This window comes from Natator depressus, chromosome 3, assembly GCF_965152275.1.
Source record: "Natator depressus isolate rNatDep1 chromosome 3, rNatDep2.hap1, whole genome shotgun sequence".
Lineage (NCBI taxonomy): Eukaryota > Metazoa > Chordata > Testudines > Cheloniidae > Natator > Natator depressus.
This window is the reverse complement of record NC_134236.1, coordinates 112,949,759-112,975,089: the sequence shown is the minus strand read 5'-3', so window position 1 is coordinate 112,975,089 and position 25,331 is coordinate 112,949,759. Positions and strand designations below refer to the sequence as shown.

The following is a 25,331-nucleotide window of genomic DNA, read 5'->3' as shown; positions in this document are numbered from 1 at the left end:
TCCATGAAGAAAATAACCCAACCAAAACTATTCGATGAATTAATTAATAAAACGGCACTCAGCTTCAAAATTGTTTTAAGAGATATCCCCAAATGGTGCACTTCTCTGAGAAAGGTAGTATCAGAGTCATTACTTGGATGGAAGACAATGGGCTAGATTGTGATCTGTTACAATGGGGTAAATCAGGAGGAACTCCAATAGAGCTATTATATTCCTCCTAATTTACACCAGCTTTTCAGAATCTATCCCAACATTTGCCAGTATTGTCGGATTTTTAAAGCTCAAAGTGAATGTGTAGCCAGGGATTTCTAAATTGACCATTTTTAGGGTCAATATTGTTAGTATTAATTCATTCTTATGAGCCTTGTTGTTATTAAGCAGCCTGATACCTTTCAGCATCCTGTTCAGTGCTATCGATTGGCAGCATCATCTCTGCACTGTTGGGCTAAACGTGTTCAGAAAGATTTCAGTATCTGGGAAAACTGCAGTGAGTGATACAGGTAGTCTTTAGATGTTGCCCTTTCTCCAACTGTATGGTAGAGTCTGGAAGCTTTATGTATGTTTCCATTTTAGGAGACTAATCTGAGACTGTAAACTCAGGCTATACGACTACTTTACACAGGCCAATTCCCCTTCTAGATTGTGGTTCAGTATTTCCTGTTTGGGACAGCAATGCCCAGGCTCCCTGTGCTACTTCCTGGAATTAGAACATAAATGAGTCTGACTCTATATCTTCTTCCTCAAAAAGAAGTGCTCAGAAAGCTGTATGTACCAGGAAGAATGTCACAGGGCAGATGTGAAATGGTATCTGGGGAAAAAATGGGGGGGGGGAAAGGGGGGCTACAGCAGCAGATTTTCAACCCTTCTCCAATCTTTACTTTGAGGAAAATCACCCTGCAGAGCCAAGTACTCAAAACGACACAGAACAGGGTGAGTTAAGGATGGCCTGTGTGCCCTAACTCCAGATGTCATTAACTTAACTTTGGCTTTGTTTTCTGTGGTTACATTTCGTTGGGTTTTTACAGTTTTACTGACACAACAAAGATGTGATGGTTGGCACGACAAACAGTTATGGCTTCTTCTCTCGTCATTGACAGTGTCAACTGGTATAAATACAGAATTAAACAAAGTGACATGGCTACCTGCCTTGTCACTTCTTCTTGTGTTTACCGAGAGAGGAAGGATGATCCAGTGGTTAGGGTGCTAGCCTGGGATTTAGGAGATCTGGGTTTAAGTCCCTGCTCCACCACATTCTTCCTGTGTGACCAAAGGCAAGCCATTTAATATCGCTGTGGCTCACATCCCCATTTTACAGATGGGGGAAAACAGTACTTCTCTACTTCACAGAGGTGCTATAAAGATAAATACATTAAAATGTGTGAGGTGCTCAGATGCTTGTCTCATGGAGGCCTGCCATACAAGTACCTAAAATAGACAAACAATTCAGCATCTACAGATATAGTATGTAGCAAACTGCGTTCAAGTTGTAATAGATTCTCTGAAAGTTTGGAATTGACGCCAGGAGAATTGATATCTACGCATAACAGGCCTCTGTACTTGTCATTAGAAAAAATAACCATCCCTCATCTGAGAACTTGCTTCCTTCTCAGAATGCATTTCCCCTCGCTGTGAGAAAAGCAGATGATTGTCTGGTTGTTCATTATGTGCTTGTACTAGGCTGCTGGTTATCCTCACTTTAATAGAAAAGAGCCAACTGAAGAATGTATTTTGGAAACAAGAAGCATATAAACAATGATGGTCGGTGGACTTTGCAAAGAAGGTGGGACGCTCTTCAGACCATCCAGCTTTGACAGAATCCTTTCACCACAAGGAGAATGAATCCAGTACAAATCTTACACCTGAAACAGTTTCTCAAAGCAAGCACTGAATGCACTAGTATGTAGCAATGGTATAAAAATGCAGCAAGCCAAAGCTGAACAGCAATACAAAGCATTAGTGATCTCAGTTCTGGAAAGCTTAGATAGAAATATTAGTTTAAACATAAAAGCAAGCATTCTGAAAGCAGGCAGGCAATGACAATTGCTTTGCAAAGATTTTATTAAACTAAAGAAAACGTACAGGCAGCAATTTAACCTTAATGCTAAAGCCTTCATTAGGAGACCTCTTGTGAATATAAGGGAAAGAAAATCAAATATAGGCTATGTAATTTTTACATTTTTTTATAAACGTATGTAAAGTAATAAGAATTTTTTTCTCTCTTTAGCACAGTATACAGATTTCAGTCACATTTGAAATACAGTCATCAAAAGCACCAACCTCTGCAAGGGAATTAAACCAGAGAGGTCGAGCTGCTTTGGTCAAGTGACAACAACACTGTAGTGCAGGAGGCTCAAGTTCTGGAGACAATTCTGATCTCTTGCTCTCTGAGGCCTGTGGGGTTTAGTGCATTATGGAGTTGATGCACTTGGGTTCCTAGCATATGATGATTTGTGTTCCCTAAGTGAGGATCTTCAACTGGCACATTAATAGAGGAGGCACTGACTCAGGAGAAGACCTTCTACCCACCCTCACAGCTGGAAGAAGGAGCTGCAGCCACAGCTACCTAAAAGGGGGAACAGGATCTTTTTCAACTGCATTCTTGGATTCACATTTGCACTGGCCATTGGTGATAAATCCTGGCAGATGGAGGCAGAACCAGAACTCAGGTGTCTGGAGTGACATCACCAAACTCAATTGATCAAAAGCAATTTAACTGATAACAATTTTACATCTTTTTATTCAGTAAACAACCCTCTTTCATACAGCTGTTTGTCGTCTTCTACACATGGGACTGTAGGCTCTACTGAGATCTCCCTTGCCATTCAAACACCATCTCCCAGCGTCACAAGCCAGGACAACGGGCAGTCTACATAGTAGATGGTTCTTGCTCTCCCATCTTGCCAACATTTGGATTCAATTGGCTTGCTGAGGTTCATGCAAATGCTTTAACATCTCAACAACAGGCCCCTTTGATGGCAGGAGGATGCAACATGCATCTCGAGCAAACACACAAAACCACTGCCCAAAATAGAGAACATTCATTTCCAAGGTTGTTTTTTCGTTAAGGCTGCGAACAACTCCTCCAAAGCCCCAAAGAGAAGTGAAGAGAGTTCCCCATTGCCAGTACTCCCTTAGCAATAACTATGAATATGAGAACCAGTCTCAAGACTGCAACAGGAGATGGAGCAGGAGGAAGATGGGGGTGGAGGCCTGGTTTTCTCAGAACACAATCTCCAGATCATCTGCTTTTCTTTTGTAATCCTATGTCCTCTGTCAGTGCTAGAAAGCAGCAACACCAACAATAACAAAAAGCAATGGCTCAGGAAAAGAGAGAGAGCAAGGATGAGGGAGTGAGAAAGCCAAGTATGAAGCAGCTCCGCTTTTAGCTGGAGCATGGAAGCAGAAAGGATGCAAAAGTCGTCTGCACACACAGGCTGGGCATGTCAGTGATTCTCTTTGCTCTCATTACCATTCTCCAGGTTTTCACTGCTTTCATAGCAGCCAGAATCCCGGGGGGAGCATCTGCTCAGTCCCTGGCCTTCTATGAGAAGTTTCTCCTGAGACCCCGACTGGTCACTGTTGCCTGGAGGAGGTGAGAGTGCACAATGAAAAAAACGCCATTACACAGGGAATCTGGTGCAGGTTCTTAGGCTAACCACTTCCTCTCCTCCCCAAACACTTACTAGTACCCACTGCGTCAGCCCAGACATCTGAGCATTAGGAGGGGATAAGGCTCTGTGGAAAGTAATCACAATGGGGAATAATGCCATTGGAAGACAAGATACGGTACAATACCCTCATTTTAAAGTGTGAGAACAGTGACGTGAACAACAGAAAGTGGAGCAGGGACTTGTTTAAATGGAATAGTGTCAAAAGCCTTTGACCAAATTACTGACCTATCCTGAAGAGGGAAGCCAGGGGAAGAATCAGATGGAATTACTAGTGATTCTTCCCCATGACAGGGCAGAGAGTGAGTGGGAAACTAGTGGTAAGAATTCCTTCCTTCCTTCCTGGCTGGCTCTGTGACTATCCTCAGCACTCCCAGGAAGGGGAATCAAGCTGTGTGCTGGATTCCAGGACTTGGCCCTTAGAGTTTGGTCAAACTGTTTTGTACAGAAACTAAATTCAGGACTGGAGAAATCAAACCACCAATTGCCTGATGCACAGCTGCCGTTGATGTTGTGTTATGTTATGTTCTTCAACAAAAGCCAGAAACTGCTAGTCTGATGCCTATTCTCAGATCATGAAAAAAAGTAATTATGGAGCAGAGCCAGGAGCTGTGCTCACACAGGCTCCAACTGTCTCTTTCCCACTCCACTTTTTGTCCACCCCCATCACATGCAAGAGGAATTCATTCTCTCCAACCCCCTTCCAAATAACGCCTTACATTTTTAAGCCAAAGTGGAAGGTCACTATAAAAACTTTTACTGCAAAAAAAAAAAAAAAAAGAGTGAACATATTAAATCAATCTTGTAAACAATGAGGTAAAAATCATATTAAGTGATCAAAAATGCCCCAAATCAGAGGGGAAAAAAGCTCAAAGTTTGTAATTTGAATTTATTCCTGGGGAATGACAGAAAAGTTAAGGCTAGCTCTGTGGAGAATGTATAGTGTAGGCTACTTGCAAACAGTACAAGGAGAGGTCAGAGGAGAAGGGAGAAATGGCACTGCTTGTGAAAGCGTAAACCGACAGCACAAATCTCTTAGCAACAGTATTGGACCCACTGGCTGTGTTAGCAACACTTGATTTCCAGATGAATGAGCCCCATATTGTTCTCTGACTAGAACGCTGACTATTCAAGCTTAGCTGATGTGTATTTTCCTCTTAAAAGTTACACACACACACACACTCACAGGACAGCAGATTTTACAGGAAAATAAATAACTGTGGTGGAGTGAAATGCAAATGTAAAACAATCTGCAATTCCCTAGAAGCCTAGTTATTTAACATAGGCACCTCAGAAATGCCTAGACTACATAAGACAATATCAGCAGACTCCCTCAACTAGTTTCCTCTCCCAGAAGTGGTCAAAAGAGCCCTCAGCAGGGCACTGGGAAAAAGCCAAAACCCACGTACTATCATATTCCTGTAAAAGCTCCACAGCTGTGAGGAGAACAGCTCTGTGCTCCGGGTCTCGGATATTCAGCTCATCCAAGTCTTCCTCCTCCAGCAGTCTGAAAGTGTCCAGATCTTCATAACCATTGAACAGAAAAGTAGGCATGTGCTCCTGTGTGGGGGAAACAGGAAACTAGTGAGCTGTACAACAAGACAAGAGATCTACCATCTGAAAACAAAGGGAAGTTCAACCAATCCGTGCCTATCTAGGCAGTTTCTTCTTCAGCTTTATCTTCCTAATGGATTATTACTTATTACTAGGGATCAACTGAAATACAAAAAAAAAAAACCACCCCCCCCCCCATATTTACTGTAAATGCAGGGCCTTTGTTATGCAGGGCATAGGAGGGGGCATAACAATATACATCCACAGACTATACCAGTTCCTCTTTCTTTCAGAGGGATACATTGTTTAGAAGCCTTAGTTTGTACTAACAGGTTCTGTTTTGTTATACCAGGTTTCTTGAACTGCTGTAAATTCACAGTGTCAATTACAATACCCTTGATATGCCATGGCATGCACCTATTATGGCCGATTCTTTCTGCAACAATATTCTCAATGGGTAATATTTTCAGAAGTGCTTAAGTCCCATTTTCAAAAGTGAATTAGGCACAGCCTGTTAATGATATGTCTACACTGCGATTAAAGAACGGTGGCTGGTCCGTGCCAGCTGACGTGGGCTTGGGCTGTTTGATTGTGGTGCAGACAGTCAGGCTTGGGAAGGAGCCTGGGCTCTAAGACCCTGCGAGGTGGGAGGGTCCCAGAGGTTGGCCTGAATGTCTGCACCACAATCAAACAGACCCTTCGGCTGAGCCCCTGAGCCCGAGTCGGGTGGCACAGACCAGCCACAAGGTTTTAATTGTAGTGGAGAAGTACCCGAAGTGCCTCAGTCATGCTTGAAAATGGGACTTAGGTGACTTTGATCCCCCTGTTTCTTTTTCTTGAACTGCTAACATTTTGAGACCAGAATTTTTAAATTGGGCTTAATTTATTGAGCTAAGGGAAAATATAATGGACACACTTGTTGCATAAGGAAAGAAGAGGTTACACCGCACTTTTGCATTTTGCACAGCAATACATCACTGTCATGGTGCTTTCACTGGCTTTCAGCGTGCAGTTGCATAGCGTCATACATTCACTGAAGTGAAACGGTTGCATAGACATAAGCCTTGGAAGGGATTTACACATGGGCTTTTTTTTTTTTTAAACTGCTTTAAATTCAGGCTTTTAAAAGAATTAAAAGTTCATTTTTTTCCAAGAGTGCTTTTGTAACACATACACCTCCTGGGTGTGCTGTTCTGTCCCATCTCGTGGCACCGAGACCACTTACAGAGAGTTAAATGAGTCTGCTCTACAGCCTTAGCTAAGAGCCAGTTGGCTTTTCGTTCATGCAGTAGAGGCTCATGCAGCTCCAGAGGCCCCAGGTTTGATCTCGCCCGCCAAAGACCGGGGTCTGTCACCGTTACACTTTAAACGAAGCATTCCAATACTAGGAGACATCACTGAAGCTATAAGCATCTGTGTTTGAATTTTATTCCCTCTGTTCTGCAGATCCCTTAACTATGAATTAACAGAACAACCTATTTTGGCAATGTAAGAAGGAAAAAAAAAAATAAAACAGAGGGAATTTTTCACTACTGCACCACAAATGCAAACAACCATACAATAAAGAAATTATAGGACTGCAGAGTACATAAATAGTGTCCTAACCATTGGCACAACCACCTTCCTAACCCTTCAGTGCCACACCTGCTGTTGGATTTAGAAGCCAATCTCCTAAAACAGCATGCTTTGCAGATGCACAACATGTCACATCTTTTCAGTAACAGAGTAATAGGAAGAATAAACTACAGGCACAGCAGCTTATCTCCAACATGTCTGACCTTGAGCTTCCTGGAACAGGGACAATCAACTCCCTTATTAAAAGAAACAGTAACCTAACGTCCTTCGATATATGCTAGGTTTTTTGTTGTTGTACTCGATCTCACTGCCAATCTGTGGAATGAATTAGGATCCTGGCATGTATGTAACTGACCCCTTCAGCAGTCCATTACACTGGATGTTACTTGTTCTATGCATCAGCTACATCCTCTCTGTAAATTAAGAGCCAATTCTGCTTCCATTACATAAATGGTGAACGTTCCAATGGGTGCAGGATTAGGACCTTACTGTGTAGCCCCTAAAAACTTACTTAACTCAACAGCACGCACCCCCCTTCCCACAGGGAAATTGTATCAAGAGAGAGAATGAGAACTAACCTTTAAATTGATACGATCGAGGAGATCCTCGACAGACTTGGGCTGAGGTGGTCTTCCTTTCCGTCGTCTCCTTGTGGGCCGCTTTGGCTTCTCTTCCTCCTCATTTAACACGTCCACATAGATAAATTTGAAAGTGCCCACTTTGTTGTTCAACAGGCCCATCCAAGTGCCCATGGGAGGTTTGCTGATTATATCGATGATATCACCTTTCTGAAGGCACAACAAGAAAGAATGGGACAGTTAGGCACATAATTCCTATCAATATTCAGGCAAACTCACTATCCTCACTCTGTTTTTCCACTTACACAGAACCTGAAGACCTCAGGGGAATTTGCAAACATGACTCAATCACATACGCTTGTGAGGTGTGTCTTATCACACCCATTTTACAGATGGGGAAAGAGGCAAACAGAGACTAAGGTCTACATTAAAAAAGCTGCAGTTGCACTGCTGTAGTGCTTCAGTGTAGTTACATGACAAGATGGCTCCTACAGACTCTGAGCACACAGACCCTGAGTGTGACTGCATCATGTGAGTGACCTCTTATAATGGGAGGCCCTCTGGTGATTATTCCTGGCTAATTCTAAAGAGACAGTACCACAAGATACTACTCCTACTCTGTGTCTATCAGCAGTTGCTGTTTCAGCTCTAAAAAAGGAGTACTTGTGGCGCCTTAGAGACTAACAAATTTATTTGAGCATAAACTTTCGTGAGCTACAGCTCACTTCATCAGATGCATCCGATGAAGTGAGCTGTAGCTCACAAAAGCTTATGCTCAAATAAATTTGTTAGTCTCTAAGGTGCCACTAGTACTCCTTTTCTTTTTGCGGATACAGACTAACACAGCTGCTACTCTGAAACCTGTTTCAGCTCTGTGGCACTGTTTGTAGCTAGTGCAAATTATAATAGACTCAGTTCTAGTGCAGGTGGCCTAGCTCTGGCAGTGTAGGTGGCCACCTAGACACAGGGCACCCAGTGTTGGAAGTGTGCAAAAGTGAACTTTATACTATCTTTGCAGCCCTTTCCCCCCAAGGCTTGTCCTTGACAGCAACCAAGAATCTGGCTCAGAATACTTATTTGATCAGGAATTAACAACCCTGGCCTGTTTCAGCTGAGTTCTTCTGCTTGCCTGTTGCTAGAAAAACTCTCTGAAAATTGATTTTTCAAATCCGTGCAGTGTGGAAGTAAATTTACAGCATATATTTTCAGTTCCACAGTAGTTAACTCCCCCACTCCCTTCACACATACCCCTCCACTCCCTTCTCTGCCTGTCCCTTTGGAATTTTAAAGCAGGTTTGCTTGGATTTAGGAAAATACTAAGAACTCACCTATATTTTACCACCCAAACAACTCCTAAGAGCACACTGCAATACCAGAAAGAGACAGGTAATGGGAATGCAGGGAGCACAACCTCAGCTAAATAAGGGACTAAGTACTGTGTTAGCCTTCCTCAGACTAAGCTCTTACTGACTTTTCAGTGGGAGTTTTCCCTGAGTAGCATATGTCATTTGATCCAAGAAGAAAACTGGTACCTTAAGTTTCAGGGAGTCAGTATCATAAGGGCTGGGTGTAAAATCAGTGTGAACCCTGGCTCGTCCACAAAAAGGTCCCCTATAGGGAGGCTCTTCATCATCACCATCTTCAGACTTGACACTCTCCCGGTTGCTGGCTGAGGAATCTGTCGTGCTCACTGTCTGACCACCTGTGTGGGGGAACCAGAGTAACAGCTTAAAAAAAAATATGCTTGTTAGAAGGGCTCATCAACATCAATTCATTTCTGCCACTGTCAGAGATGAGATGCAAACACGAAAATGCTCGTTAAGAACTTCATTTTATTTGCTGTGGAGATCTATGTGCCCTGCAGCAACAACAACAAAATGATGCGATTATAATTGAACTTACTCATTGAGCTCTGACCACTTAAGGAGCTCCTCAGGCTTTCTACTGAACCACCAGCTTTCAGTTTGGGCTTATCCAGAGAATCAGTCTCTGGCTGTGGTGACTGCGGAGAACCTGGCATTACATCAGGGCTGGAGTCCTGAAAGAGATTTGAACCCATTTCAGATTGGCAGATTCCCATGGAAGATGGCAGGGACTGCTTGCATGTATCTTAAGAGAAAACTTAGTACATATTCTACTACATGTTACCGGCAAGGACAGAAGTCATTATGATTTATTTATTGTCGGCATTATGGTAAGGTCTAGGGGACCCAACAGAAGTTGGGGCCCCACTGTGCTAGGCTCTGTATAAACACATAATAGGAGACAGTCCCTGCCCCAGGCAGCTTACAATCTAAACAGACAAGACAAAAACAGGTGAAAGAAAGGGGGCATTATCCCCATTTTATAGATGGGGAAACAGAAGTTAAGTAACTTGCCCAAGGTCACAAAGTCTGTGGCAGAGCTGGGAATGGAAACTCCTGAATCCCAGTCCAGTGCCTTAATCACAAAACCATCCTTCCTCCCCAGGTTCATTCGTTTGCTCTCCCTCTCTGATGTATTACAATTTAGGCAACCATTTTGTATAGTATTTTTAAAATCCCAAACTAAACATTTTGCTTGATGCATTGTTAGATGTTTAAAACCCAGCAGAGAGTTTTTCCTTCACACAAAACTCCCAGTTTAGAGACAAAAAATTAAGACACTAAATATTTTTAGTGAGAACATTTGCTATAGGCTTTTAACTGCTTGTCAACTTTCCCAATCAGGCATTTGCATAATATAAGCAAAAATAAATAGCGTCCATGTAAGTCAAAACAGAAATGACCAGATGGGTGAGGTAATATCGGGTCCTGAAGAAGAGCTCTATGGAGCTTGATAGCTTGTCTCTTTCACCAATAGAAGTTGGTCCAGTAAAAGATATTACCTCACCCACCTTGTCTTGCTAATATTCTGGGACCAACACAGACACAACACCGCAAACAGATGCAGAAATGGAAATTTTAAACTTCTTGCCACAAATTACTGTCATTTTTTGTTTGTGTACGTGAAGAGAAAAACAATTAACTGGAAAATGCAACCCAGGCACAAAGAAATTATAAACAAAAGCAAGGATGCTTAGACACATATATGAGGAGGCAATTTCTGTGTTCACTCCTTCATGCATTATAGACAATCCAAATGCATCTTATCCATATTGAAATTGTGACAGCCTATCGGAAGAATGGCTCAAGCAATCATTTCCATTTCTGGTAGCTATTTGCAGACAGAGCAGCATTTGCATGTTTTTGAACACATGCTGGCAGCACAGAGGCACTTAGTTTGAGAAATGATGCCACAAAGATAGATGGTACAGCATTTAGAAAACAAAACAAAACCCAACCCTGCTGATATACAGAATAGTTGGCATTTTCACAGACGTGTGGTCATGAAACCATCTGAATGAAACCTATTATTTACATACTGCAGAATCATCAGGAAATATCTCCCCAGCATATGACTCCACAGGTCAAGCGAATCACCAGAGAAAGCAGAAGAGCAGAAGCAGATCACTAACCCAATGTGCACACAGTTTTTCAGATTTATCTATTCCTAAGTAGAATATCCAGAGGGTTGTTTGGCCCAAACATCTTATCTTTAAAGTTCCATAATACAGGAGGAAATGTGACCTTTGTTGCAGCTTATTATTTCTTAACTAAACTGCCCATTTGAAATGAACAATTAAAAAAAGTATCAGCCGCGTAGATCCAACGTGGCTGCATACATACTTAGGAAGGGGATTCCATACTGCATACATACTTAGGAAGGGGATTCCATACTGCATACATACTTAGGAAGTGTGAGCAACACTGCACATGATTGAGGGTGACACCACATGCTGCGTTTTTAAAAACGTACTGATAGAACAACTCCGTTTGTCATTATTTGGAATAGGATTTAGTTATTTTTAAAAATATATTAATTATTATTATTAACATTTGTACGATGGTAGTGCCTCAAGGCCTCATCCAAATTGGGCCCAGTAGTGCTGGGCACTGTTCTAATGTAACTCACTGGTGAGTGTGCATTCCAAGGCCCCCTTCCCCTCTGCGATTCGCAAAGGGTATGAGTTGGTACAGTCCCAGCTAAACAGCCGTGTCTCTCTAGCTCAAGCTGTAACAGCTTATGCTTTTAGCTCTGGAGGTTACCTGGTGTGTTAGCCAAGACTTCGGCTGCCACATGAACAGAACAAACAACAATCCCTGCCCCAAAGAGTTTACAATCAAAAACGAAAGTTCCGGACAAGCAGCATGGGCTTGAGCAAGGCAGCCGTGTGTGTGTGAAGTGATGGACGATAATCATTACAGGGATGACCAGTGAAGTAACTTTGTTCAGCAGCTTTGGTTCTACAGTTCCACCTGCCACCCTAAACCTTACCACTGCTTTCTTCTGGGGCACGTGTGGCCTAACACTCATCCCTTCTCTTTAATAACATCAGGTAGCCCATTCTCAGGGAGTTCAAAAGGCACTAGGTGGGAAGACTGCAAGGCAGAGCTATTTCCTTCTAAAGTAAACCCATTCTCTAGTTCATTGGGATGACAGACACAGCAACATGCTCTTCTCTAGCCTATAAAGCACAAGGGAGAGAGAGGGGGGAAAAAACCCACCCCAAATCTCCCATTCTTGATGCTCCTTTCTAATAAGTTTTCAAGAAAAATTATTACAAAATTGTTTTGGCTAGCTGCTAAAGTCCTCTCCAAAGACCGCAAGAATTAAATGAGAGTTATAGTTGGTCACACTATTCTGGTGCTGCAGGTCCACATTTACCAGGGCAGTTAAAATTATGACTTGATAGATATCACTTGCATTAGCCTGGGATCAGTCTGCTTCAGTGAAGAGAAATATGGATCACTTCATTTGGGGGCAAAAATCCACAATGATCATTATTAATTTGAACTGTAATTGCACCTACAGGTCCCAGCCCCACTGTACTAGGCACTGCTCAAACATATACCAAAGAGAAGGTTCCTGCCCTGAGGAGTTGATAGTTCGAACCAGATCTTCAACATCAGAGCTGAGTACTGTTCAGCAAATGACAAGAGAGAAAAATAACGGCTGGAAGTATGTAGCCAAGCTGTCCCAAGAGGTCTCACCAGAGGACTGCTGATAAATTAACACTATGATGGTATATTTGTTCCTGTCCACCAATAGCATGCTCCAGCTTTCTAACACTGCAAGGATATGCTAATTGGCTGCTGATTATTAAATGGCCACTAGAGGGTAATATTTATTAGAGAAAATGTTGCTTTCCCAGCTGTTTTGTAAGCAATTACTTACACATTACAGGTGGAAAGACTGATTTATCTTTTTTTAGTTCATTAGACGCTCTGACAATCCACCAAACCAAAGAACATGAAGTCTGCCAAAAGGGATTTTCTCGGAGAGAGATTTACTTTGGCCAGAGTAAATTCAAAGCACAGCTTTACAACTGCATACGCTGATGGTTGCTTTTAAGAATGAACTGTACAAATCTGTGATGAAGCAATGGTAGAAATAGATACAAGGTGTATCTATTTTCACAGGCTGCTGCAGAGGGAGCGGTAGGTTAGCTCTGCTTACGAGAGGGGAGTTGAATATGTTGAGTTTTATAGGGAATTCAGTTAGGGTGTCAGCTGTATTTTAATTTTAGTTTTTTGAACTTGTATAAGGAGCCAGTGCTCTTTTTATCACTGTAGAAATCCAAAGAAATAATAAATAAAATGATAGAGGTGGAACTACAAACACGTCAGTCATCTCCCTCTATTGAACAGTCACCTAGAAGGAGATCTGAGACTGAATTGTCATGATTAGGTTTCTATAAAAAAGACATTTCTATAAAAGTGAGGGGTTTAAGAAGAACACAGGACTTGCCATATCACACTAAGTCACACAGAAAAATTTCTTCCTGACCTCACTGGACCTTTGGGAGATACCTTGAAGCATGCGGATCAATAGCCCCTATAGTTTTTATCCTAGCAAGTATAGTCCATTATGAGCATTACATACCTGCTCTGACAGAGAGCTGCTATATTTTTTAGACATCCTTTTCTTCATGGTTTCTTTTACAGACTTCACCTTTTTGCCAAGAGATATACGGGAGGCAGAGGGTGATTTGATCACTTCTTTATAAATGAAGTCTCCTTCTTTGCCCTGCAAAATAAAATAGGGGGTTATGTCTATAAAATAAAATACAAGAGCAAATTCTTGCCACGCTGCCTGCCTGTTATATCTCACTCCAGCGCTCAGTGCAAAAAGGTATCCAGGGGGTGACACAAAGGTAGCACGGTGTTTGGTTCACTGCTCTCAGCTTCAGCATGGAATCCTTCTCTTTTTTGGCCTTGACAATAAACTTGGTGCATAAACCACTGTAGCATTCTCATCGACTCTTGCTGCTTCTCAGACCTGATTATAAGAACTGGTTTGCGGCCCTAGAGGTACTGCATGAAGTTATGTTGGGGATTAAGTAGAGGGTGTTCCTCCACTTTGAGTTACCACTGAACATTCGAGCTGTTAGGCCACACTACCTTCTGATACAACATAAAATCGTAGTCCGATCTGTTGCTTGGTCAGTAAAGATCCCCTACCCTTTTTACACAAGAGTAGGCATTGCTAACCTTGTGATCCTAGCCAAATACTTGCTTGGATAACTGCATTCTGCCTGCCTGAATTCCCATTTTATTTTCAACTGGATAAGCTGCATTCTCTCTTCTAAACTGTTGTGTAGGTTTCCTATAGTTTAAACCAGTTGCTGCATCCACCACACGTGTTAAGTGGCTGCACTGATTGATTCTTACACAGACAGTTTACACAATCTGTAAAGCACAATATTTCTCCATATGGCTTCCAAAATACATATTATAATACAACTCTGTTAGAGAGGCACTCGTAGCACCTCCATAGCCAAGGCTGCATTGAGATTTGCACTGCAAGCAGGACAAAAACCCATTTCACACTTTAATGGTTGAATTTAGTCTTCAATATGGTGCAATAACCCTTCAGGAAGATAACTGAATTTTCCACAAGGATTATAATTTTGTTTTTAGAAAAAAGGTCATTATCATTACAAAAACCAAAGACAACATACATGCAAACCCCCAAACAAAGCTAGTCTAGATAAAAAACCCTCTCCCTCCCTCTTCTAAAAATCATTGTGAAATCTGGCAGTCACCAACTCTACCTTCCTTTCTCTTTGCAAAGATAACCTAATTGCTAACTTTACTGCTTCTTTTCATCAAGTTAAAGATAACCTTTTGTCTTGTGAGTTCTGAAAAGACATTAAACTAATGCAGATAGAGACTTTCAGCAAATCCACTTGATCTGCATGCATTAGTCTCGTATACCATATCTTTCTCACTGTTGGTGGAAAGGGAAAGCATAACATCTAGATTTCATAGTTTCCCAGATCAAAAGGTAACCTGAACAAAACATCACAAACTGGTTTAAAGATACTAGCTAAAAGATATCCATCATGTGCTTATAAACCACATGTAAGGAAGAAAATCACTGAGTACCGATTTCTCTAGTCCCAAGGAAACTAATCCCTCCTCATTATCAGACATGTTGGCAATAGGTTGTTTTATTATTTAGATTTGATCTAAACTACTTGATATAAAAGAATTGGCAGAGACCAAGGCTAAAATAGTAAAAGTTGTTCTTGAGGGGGGAAAATGGTACAGTGAGCTGATCAATATTTATAATATAGTTCTTTTTGGTTGCAGACTTCACAACAGCAACTTTTGGATCAAAGTAATACATTTGAGAGTTTATTTTTTAATACCAAAAATAGCATTAAGAGGCTGGGGGGAGGACTGCCAACTTCAGAACAGGCACTTCTATAGTGACTTCCATCCAGATATCTCAAAGCCTTTCACAGACACCAATGAGTGAAGGCCTAAAACATTTTTGTATGCATTTTATAGATGAAGCACTGAACCCAGATTAAATAATTTGGGGGCCCTGTGACTATGAAAATTGGGCCCCCACCTCACATGGACCCCAGAATGCCCCTCTTCCCTACCCCACTCAGACCCCTGAATGCCCCTTCCACCCCACCCACCCCCCAAATGCCCCCACACCACATATACCCCAACACCACTCCACCAGCCCCACTTTTCATGACAGTCATCACACACACATCCCACTCACTGCGACCCCAACCCCTCAGCCCCAGTTATAGCAGTCCCCACCATCTCCGCCCCCAATCTCACAACCCCTCCAACATTCCCAGCTTTCCCCCAGCCCTCACCCCACAGTCCACCAAGAACTCTCACCCAGCCTCTCACTCACTGCCCCAGGACCTTCCTGGTCATTCACAGATGCCCCTCCAGCAGAATGCTCTGCTCCCATCTCAGGCTAGGGTGGTTCCTCCCAATTCCAGCTACCCTGCAATTCTCAGGTTTGGTCCGGCCACCCCCCATGGAGGGTAGCTAGGCAAAATTGGAGGAAGTGGCATTGAGAACTGCCTCGCTGGGTCACCGCACCACTCAGTTTTGTTTTGGTTTTTTTTCCAGTGGTTAGGGCTCCCTCCCCCCCGCCAAGATGGGGCCCTGTGCAAATGCACTGAAGGCACATTGGTTAATCCAGAGTGGTCACTGTCGTCATCATCTTCTTATGTTCTGGTCACAGATTAGATATTTTTCCATCTGTGGTGAAGCACATATATCACTTGACTTGCCTGAGGTGATGCAGCAAGTCAATGACTTAGCTAGGAATAGAACAGAGATCTGACCCCTAGTCCTGTGCTGTAACTACCTGATCATACTTCTTCTCTGATACAGTATATAAACAACACACACACACAGTATATGGTTGTCACAAAGCTGAGAAACCAGTGCAGTTGGTGGTTAAAAATAATAATTGTGCTCTCTGGGCTGCTTACTTGGATCCCCAAACTGCTATTATAGAACTACACCGAAGACTACATTGAACTCCACCAAGAAGCATTTCATAGTACCACACGAGGAGCCTCCTGCTATTTCAGACCCAGCCCTTCCTACCTCCTACTCACCATTTGGTCAGAATTGTTGTTTCCAATGTGCAGGGAACGATTTGTCAAGTCAAATCCTCCAAAGCTACAGGTTCTCTGTGGAAAGGACAGGATTAGTACAGAAACAATCACATTACAAACAATTAACTCACTCAAGCATCTTCTCCCATTTGGAGAACATCACTGAAAACACAAATGTATGCAGAAGATGGAAATGGAAAAAAGGATGAGAAACTGAGAAAACTGTCCACTCATTTTATGCAGTAAGCCTTTCAATTTTCTGGCAACCTGATTCCAGCCTCCTCCCTCTTTCTAGTCCAAAGTAGTATCCCTATAGTCAGGGGCCCCAATCCTGTGAGGTGTTGAGTGAGCACCTCCTGGGAGTAGCTGAACACCTTCAACTTCCACTGAAATCAATGGATGAGCTAAGCACCTTGCATAATCAGGCCCTGGGGGTGGGGGTGGGGGAACATAACCCCAGTCCAGCTGTCAAAAAGGGATATGCCACCAGAGGTTTTATTCTTCCAAAGCAATGACTCCAGTTTAGGCATCTCTCACCCCTGCTTGGTGGTACAAAGCAGCTTTTATCACCCGCTGGGAGAGAAAGTAGGTCATATTTACAATGGCATGATTAGCCCAGAGGAGTGACTCACTCACTGCTCCTCAGACCTGGCCAAAAACTCTGATACTGTAGATAATAATCTCCCTGCCTAAAAGCATCAGCACTATGACACCGGTTCCCTCCCAAAAGCACAAAGCCACAGCGTGACCAATCACACTAAGTAAAGCCACACGTCCACAGCAAGAAACAACATGTTCAGCTCTGGCTGATGGACCTGTTCTAAAGCTCTTGTATCAGCTGGAAGAGGACTGGCCCCTTTGCACTCAGTGGGAATACAACTACTGCCTTTCAATACAAGAAGGTAAAACTGTTAAAACTTTTTCCCCCCTCAAAAATTGGGGCACAGTACTGTACTGCAGTGACCTTGCTCTGTTCCAATGACTGTGTTTAGATTCTTTTCACTGACAGTAACCACATGGGACATCCCAGGGAAATAAGGATGCGGCAATTAGTATTTATTTGTATCAATGGTAAGATTCGGTAGCTGATTTACAGACAGGTAGTTCTCTGTTTTAAATGATCTCTTTATAGTTAGACAAAGTGATGGGGAAATGCCTGAAGAACATTGCTGTGCTTTTTTTACATCCTGATCCAACACATAATGAAGTCAATTGAGAGATTTCTAGTGACATCAATGGCATTAGATCAGGTTCTTAGTTCTTCAGATTTGCCTAACAAACAACCAGAAGCTGTTGAAAGGCCTGAAGGTAGGTAACACCTATCAGCTGACAGCTACTCAACGAAAAGCCTGGAGACTGTGATTTGCAGGAAGAAGACCCAAAAATTACAGCCCCCAATGGACAATTTGATTAATTGGTCCTGTCATAAATAGAAAGGGAAGGGTAAACCCCTTTAAAATCCCTCCTGGCCAGAGGAAATCTCCTCTCACCTGTAAAGGGTTAAGAAGCTAAAGGTAACCTCGCTGGCACCTGACCAAAATGACCAATGAGGAGACAAGATACTTTCAAAAGCTGGTAGGAGGGAGAGAAACAAAGGGTTTGTGTGTCTGTCTACATTTTGTCTTTGCCGGAGATAGACCAGGAATGAAGCCTTAGAACTTTTAGTAAGTAATCTAGCTAGGTATGTGTTAGATTATGATTTCTTTAAATGGCTGAGAAAAGAATTGTGCTGAATAGAATAACTATTTCTGTCTGTGTATCTTTTTTGTAACTTAAGGTTTTTGCCTAGAGGGGTTCTCTATGTTTTGAATCTAATTACCCTGTAAGGTATTTACCATCCTGATTTTACAGGGGGGATTTCTTATTTCTAATTCTATTTTTATTAAAAGTCTTCTTGTAAGAAAACTGAATGCTTTTTCATTGTTCTCAGATCCAGGGGTTTGGGTCTGTGGTCACCTATGCAAATTGGTGAGGCTTTTTATCCAACATTTCCCAGGAAAGGGAGGGTGCAAGTGTTGGGAGGATTGTCCATTGTTCTTAAGATCCAAGGGTCTGGGTCTGTAGTCACCTAGGCAAATTGGTGAGGCTTTTTACCAAACCTTGTCCAGGAAGTAGGGTGCAAGGTTTTTGGGAAGTATTTTGGGGGGAAAGACGTGTCCAAACAGCTCTTCCCCAGTAACCAGTATTTGTTTGGTGGTGGTAGCGGCCAATCCAAGGACAAAAGGGTGGAATATTTTGTACCTTGGGGAAGTTTTGACCTAAGCTGGTAAAGATAAGCTTAGGAGGTTTTTCATGCAGGTCCCCACATCTGTACCCTAGAGTTCAGAGTGGGGGAGGAACCTTGACAGGTCCTATTAGAACAAACCTTTGTTCTACCTTATTCATTTCTAATCAGGTGGGGTGGGACAAAGCAGAACAACAAATATGGGGATGAAGAAAGTTACATGACCTCGAACCTGTCAGAGTTGGCTATGGATAAAGCAGCGGGTGTCTCTTGAAAGCTATCAGCTTTCTCTCCCTGCACATTCAGTGGCACTTAAAGAAGCTGGCCACAGGAGCAGGGCAACAGGCTCAGACATAAGCCCAGAGGGCCAAGCCTTTGCTCCTCTGCTCCCATGGCACTCAGATGCAAGAACATGTGAGATCCAGCTTCATGGAACCACCTTCAATGAACACTCCTACTCCAAGCAGCCCACAGCTTTCTGCTGAGTTGGGAGGAGGAAGAGGGAACTGCAAACAAGAGAAAAATAAAGAGAAGAGAAAAGATGAGCAGAAAAAAAGGCACGAGAGCAGAAAGACTATGGACAGGAAAAGAGATGACAGCAACTGTACTGAGGCATGGTGGGAGGCCACCTAGGGAGGGGTGTGCGTGTGTGTGCATGTGTTCACTGGGTTAAGGGCATCCCTCTGTCACAAGGGGGATACTAGCAGAAAAAGTTTGAGAACAAATGACTGAATCACACTGGTCAAGGTGAGCTCACAACCTAGCTGTGAGAACGGTTTTCAAGCACTGTTTATAAAAAGTCATACGCTAGCCACACCAGCAAACACCACCATTAAGATCTATGTTTCATACAGAGCACTTTTTAACCCAGGGGTTGGCAAACTATGGCCCATGAGCCATTTTAAGCCGCCCACAAGCTCCTGCTGGGGAGCGGGGTCTGGGACTTGCGCTGCTCCAGAGCTCCAGCTGGGGCGCCGGGTTGGGGGCTGCACCACGTGGCTCAGCCCTGCTGCGGTGCTCCAGCCAGGGCACCGGATCACCACAGCATGGCCCCACTCTGGGGCGCAGGGTCGGGGGCCACTCCACATGTAGGAGCCAGAGAAGGGACATGCCACTGCTTCGGGAGCTTCTTGAGGTAAGCGTCGTTCAAAGCCTGCACACTTGAGCCTCTCCCCACACCCCAACCCTCTGCCCCAGCCCTGATCCCCCTCCCGCCCTCCAAACCCCTCGGTCCCAGCCCAGAGCATCCTCCTACACCCCAAACTCCTAATTGCCAACCCCACCCCAGAGCCCGCCCCCCCAACCAGAGCCCACCCCCAATTTTGTGAGCATTCATTGCCTGCCACACAATTTCTATTCCCCGATGTGGCCCTCAGGCCAAAAACTTTGCCCTGCCTGTTTTATCCACATAACTGGGACCTTTTGTGCCAAGCAAATTCTAATTAATCCCACCTTGCTCAGATAACCTAACACTGAGGAGAGGACAGTGGAACAGAACTTAAGGAATTGTTCTCAGCCAATGGCTTTTAAGCTAGCCAGAGTAGTTCTTGTACCAATCTTCTCTGAGAAGAAAGTCCTTGTAAATCTGTAACCTTTACCTTGCCATTTCATGTCACTTTGATCATTTCTGGTAATACTGTACCAAACAAAAAGTCTGTGGATGAAGAGAGGGATATTCAATGGAATGGTCATGCAATCAAAAGATCCCAACATATTGGGATACTGGGAGGAAAGAAAAACTGATGTGATTCAAAAATTTCAAGCATGCCCAGGTCACCGAAACAAATATAAATGACAAAAACAAATGGCAAGACTAGACTGTGACCACTTCCACTGAATACAAAGGCATTACAATTACCCTGAGGTTGCAGCAAGCGTTACAATTTTAGGAAGAAGGACTTGAGGTGCTTGAAGGTCATGAGACTCTTATCAGGTTTCTGCTGTTTTAAAAAGAAGTTTCTTTCAAGCTAATTGATTAGAAAGTCCACTCCAAAAAAAAAAAAAAAAGAAAAGAAAAGAAAAAAAGAAAAAAGAAAAGCTCTCCTTTTCTTCTCTAATTTTATCTTTGTGAACAAGCTAATGAGTTCCATAATGAGACTTCAAAAGTGAGACTACTCACATGTTTTTAAATGATTAAACAGCTTCCTCTTGGGGATGGCATCTGTATTTACAAGAAGAGAACATCAAAGGGCATTTCTAATGCATAATTGTGGTATTTTAGAAGACATGAAGAACTAGTGGATCTTGTCAGTCTGCATATGCCCCACAAGTATTCAACCTGCAGAGGGGTGTTTCAGGTACAATCAATTGAAATGTCATTACATAAAAGAATATTGTTCAAGAACACTATTTCTGGAAGTAACATGACACTACCAGTGATGAGTCAGCTAGTCCCAGCTATATTGGAATTGGAAAAAGGTTCAGAAAAGGGCAACAAAAATGATTAGGGGTATAGAACGGCTTCCGTATGAGGAGAGATTAATAAGACTGGGACTTTTCAGCTTGGAAAAGAGGCCACTGAGGGGGCATATGATAGAGGTCTATAAAATCATGAGTGGTGTAGAGAAAGTAAATAAGGAAGTGTTACTTACTCCTTCTCATAATACAAGAACAAGGGACCACCAAATGAAATTAATAGGTAGCAGGTTTAAAACAAACACAGGAAAGTATTTTTTCATGCAACGCGCTGTCAACCTCTGGAACTCCTTACCAGAGGGTGTTATGAAGGCCAATACTATAATGGGGTTCAAACGGGAGCTAGGTAGATTCAGGGAAGATAGGTCCATCAGTGGTTGTTAGCCAGGATGGGCAGGAATGGTGTCCCTAGCCTCTGTTTGCCAGAAGCTGGGATTGGGTGACAGGGCATGGATCACTTAATGATAACTTGTCTGTTCATTCCCTTTGGGGGACCTGCCACTGGCCACTGTCAGAGGACAGGATACTGGGCTTGATGGACCTTTGGTGTGACCCAATATGGCTGTCCTTATGTAGACTACACAGAAGCATTAGTGGAATAGCCAGGAGAAACTGTTAATTGTACTGGGTCAAAAAGTATTACCACAGTGGCCATCAACCAAATACAAGTGTATGCCTGCTGGGTGTGGTGCTCTTTTCCCCTCTGGTGGTACTCGACCATCTTGAGATTAATGAGTCTGCTACAGTCTTAGCTAAAAGCCATGTGGCTTTTAACTCATGATGTTAAAAGCACACACTCCTCTGCTGGCTACCCTTCCCTGTATCCCAACTTCCCAGGTCTCACCTCCATCACATGCTAGGGAGCAGGAGCTGCAGTCAGGGGCAGTGCAGAAGTGACCCAGAGAGATTCTCTGCTGGAGAGAGAAGTTGGGGAGGAAAGAAGGCATGTAGATAACAAAGCCCTCTATCTCTCTTGAGTGCTGGACATGTGGGGAGGGAGGCTACAGAGCTGGAGTGCACTATGTTAGCAATTGAGAGGAAAACTGAGGGGGAAGAGCTGGGATGAGAGTAGGATGGATAACAGAAGGAAGGAGAAGGAGAGAAGCAGAATTTACTCAGTCTTCCATCCCTCTGAAGGATTTAGGTACCCTACAATATTTCCTTTTAAAAAATGCTGAACTAATTTATGAAACAGCAGAAAACTTTTTTCACATTGCTTCTCTTTTCACCAAAATCTCAATTTCTGAATTAGAAGAGTTTAAAAGAAGCTTTTAGTGGTAAATTTTGCTCTTTCCCATTGAGTCACTCCATGCACATGGGAACCGCAGACTTGACAATGCTCTTCTCTTTATACACTGAAAGGGATTATACCAATTTCTTCACTGGGGACTAGAACGGCCCCTGTCCTCACAGCTCATTTTTGCATTTAACAACTTCTATTGGCAAATGAGAGGGGGAAAACACTGTACAAAAGTTTACAGGTTGGGATAGAAAGCAGAAACAATGCTGACTGCAACCTCACAGGAACTGGAAGGCCACCTTCATGACAGCTCTTTGACTCACAGACTTTTGGTGGATTCTCAAGAGAACCCTTTTAGTACAACGGTCCACTGTGGCAGCCCACTTCCGTTTGGCCTCCTCATCCTCATCCAGCAGGCATCTCCTCAGGTCCTGCTTGTCAGCCTTGCTCAGGGTCCTGTCAGTGACGGGACGCACCAGCTGTGATAGGTTGAGGTGACTGTACAGGCTTCTCTCCACCACGTAGGTGATATTGAACTCACTGACAGAGGTGCGCCCTCGAAGCCTTCTGTTTGGGAAGCCACAACCTCCTCCCCCTTTGGCTTTGTGCCGGAGCAGTTGTAGGTCACAAGTTGCAGGGGATGCGCCTTTCCTGACAGGACGCTGGCAGAGAAAAGCTCTGGAACAGGAATAGTTAGTATCCATTTTCTTCAATCGGATCTGCTTCCTGACACTCTGAACCTCCTCCAGGGACACCAGGAGATGGTGCTTGTGCCTGGTGCTGTCATAAAAGCAAATACTTTCAGTACTTACCCCATGGCTCAGGGAGCCAAGGCCCTTCTTCATCTCCCCCTCTGTCAAAGAGCGGCAAACCTTCTGGGTCTTCTCCTCTTCTGGGTAAGAAAAAAATGTCCCCAGCTTCTTGGGGGGCTTAATAAGTCCACGGCTATCAGTTTTGCTGAGGGTCTTAACCAGCTTCCTATTAGCACCCCAAGTATCTAGGCTGCTGGATGAAGGAGAAGTGGTGAGTGAGTCTGAATCATCCTCAGGCTGCTTTTCAGAAGAGCCATCTAAGTAGAATTGCTTCTTGTGAACTCCTGAGTAAAGTGCCGATCTGTCATCCAGTACAGGAGAGCTGTCAAGTGAGTGCTCGTCCACACCTATAGGGGACAAAAGCAGCAAAACATACATCATCTTTCACACTTATCGTCTAATTTACTCATACACTAATGAGTCTTCCCCTGGAGGCTGTGCTCTGGCCAATCATTTCATTAAATTAAGACAACAACAACAAAATACAGATACTTAAAATGGAGAAAATATTCCTGACTACTGTGATGCACAGTAGCCCATAACGTTTTTGTTGGTGGACAGACTTGCAGCAAGTTCTCCCACTTCCATAAGCAAAGCAAGAATTCTGGGATAACTTAATTAAGAAGTAGCCTTAAAGAATATTTTAAAAAGACATTATCAAGACCTTTTCAGCATTTTAAATATCATTCTCCCCTTCCAAGTGATGTCAGTAATGAAGCTTTAAAAAGTTGAAATCAAGATGCTTCTTCCCAGAACGTATTTTTTCATCAATCACTGCACACACTGTTTTATTCTATTAATTAGAAATAATAATAGTAATGAAACTACTCTGCACTTATACAGTGCTTTTTCATTCACAAACCTCACAGAGCTATAATGAAGGAGCAGAAAGTATTTTCTTTCGCTTATAGATGAGAGAGATGAAGAACAGAGTAGTTAAGTGGCTCGTCCAAGCAAGTCAGTTGCAGAGGTGAGACCAGAACCCAGGTGTCCTATCACATCACTTATATGCCAGACTATGCTCCTCCTGTTGGTTTTTTATTGTCACTCTGGTGCTGAGATGTTGGCAATGGGCCAAATTCTGCTGTTCTTAATTGAGCAACATTCCCATTGAATTCTAAAAAGTTTGCTCAGTTGAGGACTGCAGATTTTGATGCATTGATATTTACGTATTTATTTAAAGAAAATAAGGGTACTGAAGGACTGAGTGTAGAGGGAATCTTATCAGAAGTTACATGTATTTTGTAAACACAGTGAAATCGCAGGAGTTTTCCCCACTTCTTTCTTGCAAAACACACTGCAGAAAAGTGTGAAAAGAAATGTGTACACCCACAGGGGCTCCCATACCATTCTGCTGGGTCCTAGAGCTCAGCTACCAGCAATGCAATGAAATCGTTATGGGCAAGAAATGCATTCAAGATACTCAAGAGCAAACACCACACCAAACATCCCCACTTGGTTTCAGATTTCCAATCGCCAGTTCTGCTACAAGCCAACAGTATTTCTCTCTGTAAGGTATGGAGCTGAGCCCAAGTATCATATTGAAAGGCTAGAGCTTCCTGGGGGTGGCACCGAGTTCTATTTACATTATGTTTACTTAACACATTTGCGAGAGAAAGGAAGTAGGTCAAATTGTGGGTGTACCAACCTCAGCATCCCTTTAAAAATATGCTTTTCAGCCGCTCTCCATATCTTAGGTGGAAAAAATGATTTTTCAAACTGAAATATTATTTTAAAATAATGGCTAGAACAAAGATACAAGAACAGGACCTGGGCTGCTTTTGGGATTAGTGGAGGCAAATAATACACTTAAAACATAATTCCTTTTTACGTGTAAGGGTTTAGAAAACATTTTCTTCAGATTTTTCTACTGAGCATCTTTTAAGCCAGATGCTGAGTTAGGGAAAAATGCCAAAAAATATCACGCACATACATGACAGTTCTGCCCAATATATTAGTTAGGGCATGTATATAGGCAATTCACACATCTGTATGTGTTCCCAAGTGCTCACAGAGCTGTCTTGTACAGATTGAATTAATTTTTAGTGAGTTGTGAAACTTTCTTTTTAAAAGAAAACTGAAGTTTTATCCATCCCCACTATAACTCAAGTGGCTTCCACAGTGTTACAGCCGGGATGAATTTGGACCACTGACTTCAATTATGGTGTTGGTAAACTATCCTAATAGTGAATAAATTCCAACATGCAAACAACATTGCAGGTCTAGCCTCAGCCTAAACAAGGATGTAAATTCAGAGTTGAGACTTCCTATTTCATCTTCTGTTCATTCTGTCGGCAAGA

General features: G+C 42.9%; 1 protein-coding gene across 9 annotated transcripts in view; it reads right to left on the bottom strand.

Annotated features, from left to right (window-relative positions):
* Positions 1-25,331, bottom strand: part of SASH1 (SAM and SH3 domain containing 1) — an 835,969-nt gene that overhangs the window by 13,976 nt on the left and 796,662 nt on the right. For 7 of the 9 annotated variants that reach the window (XM_074948572.1, XM_074948573.1, XM_074948577.1 and 4 more), the window contains 8 exons: positions 22,543-23,378; positions 16,341-16,415; positions 13,340-13,483; positions 9,278-9,413; positions 8,908-9,077; positions 7,376-7,585; positions 5,078-5,228; positions 3,470-3,583 (listed from right to left, as the gene is read on the bottom strand). In XM_074948572.1, the coding sequence (XP_074804673.1) occupies positions 3,470-3,583; positions 5,078-5,228; positions 7,376-7,585; positions 8,908-9,077; positions 9,278-9,413; positions 13,340-13,483; positions 16,341-16,415; positions 22,543-23,378 (1,836 nt within the window). The remainder of the gene's footprint in view (positions 1-3,469; positions 3,584-5,077; positions 5,229-7,375; positions 7,586-8,907; positions 9,078-9,277; positions 9,414-13,339; positions 13,484-16,340; positions 16,416-22,542; positions 23,379-25,331) is intronic. The other 2 variants (XM_074948576.1, XM_074948581.1) reach the window with 1 other exon arrangement.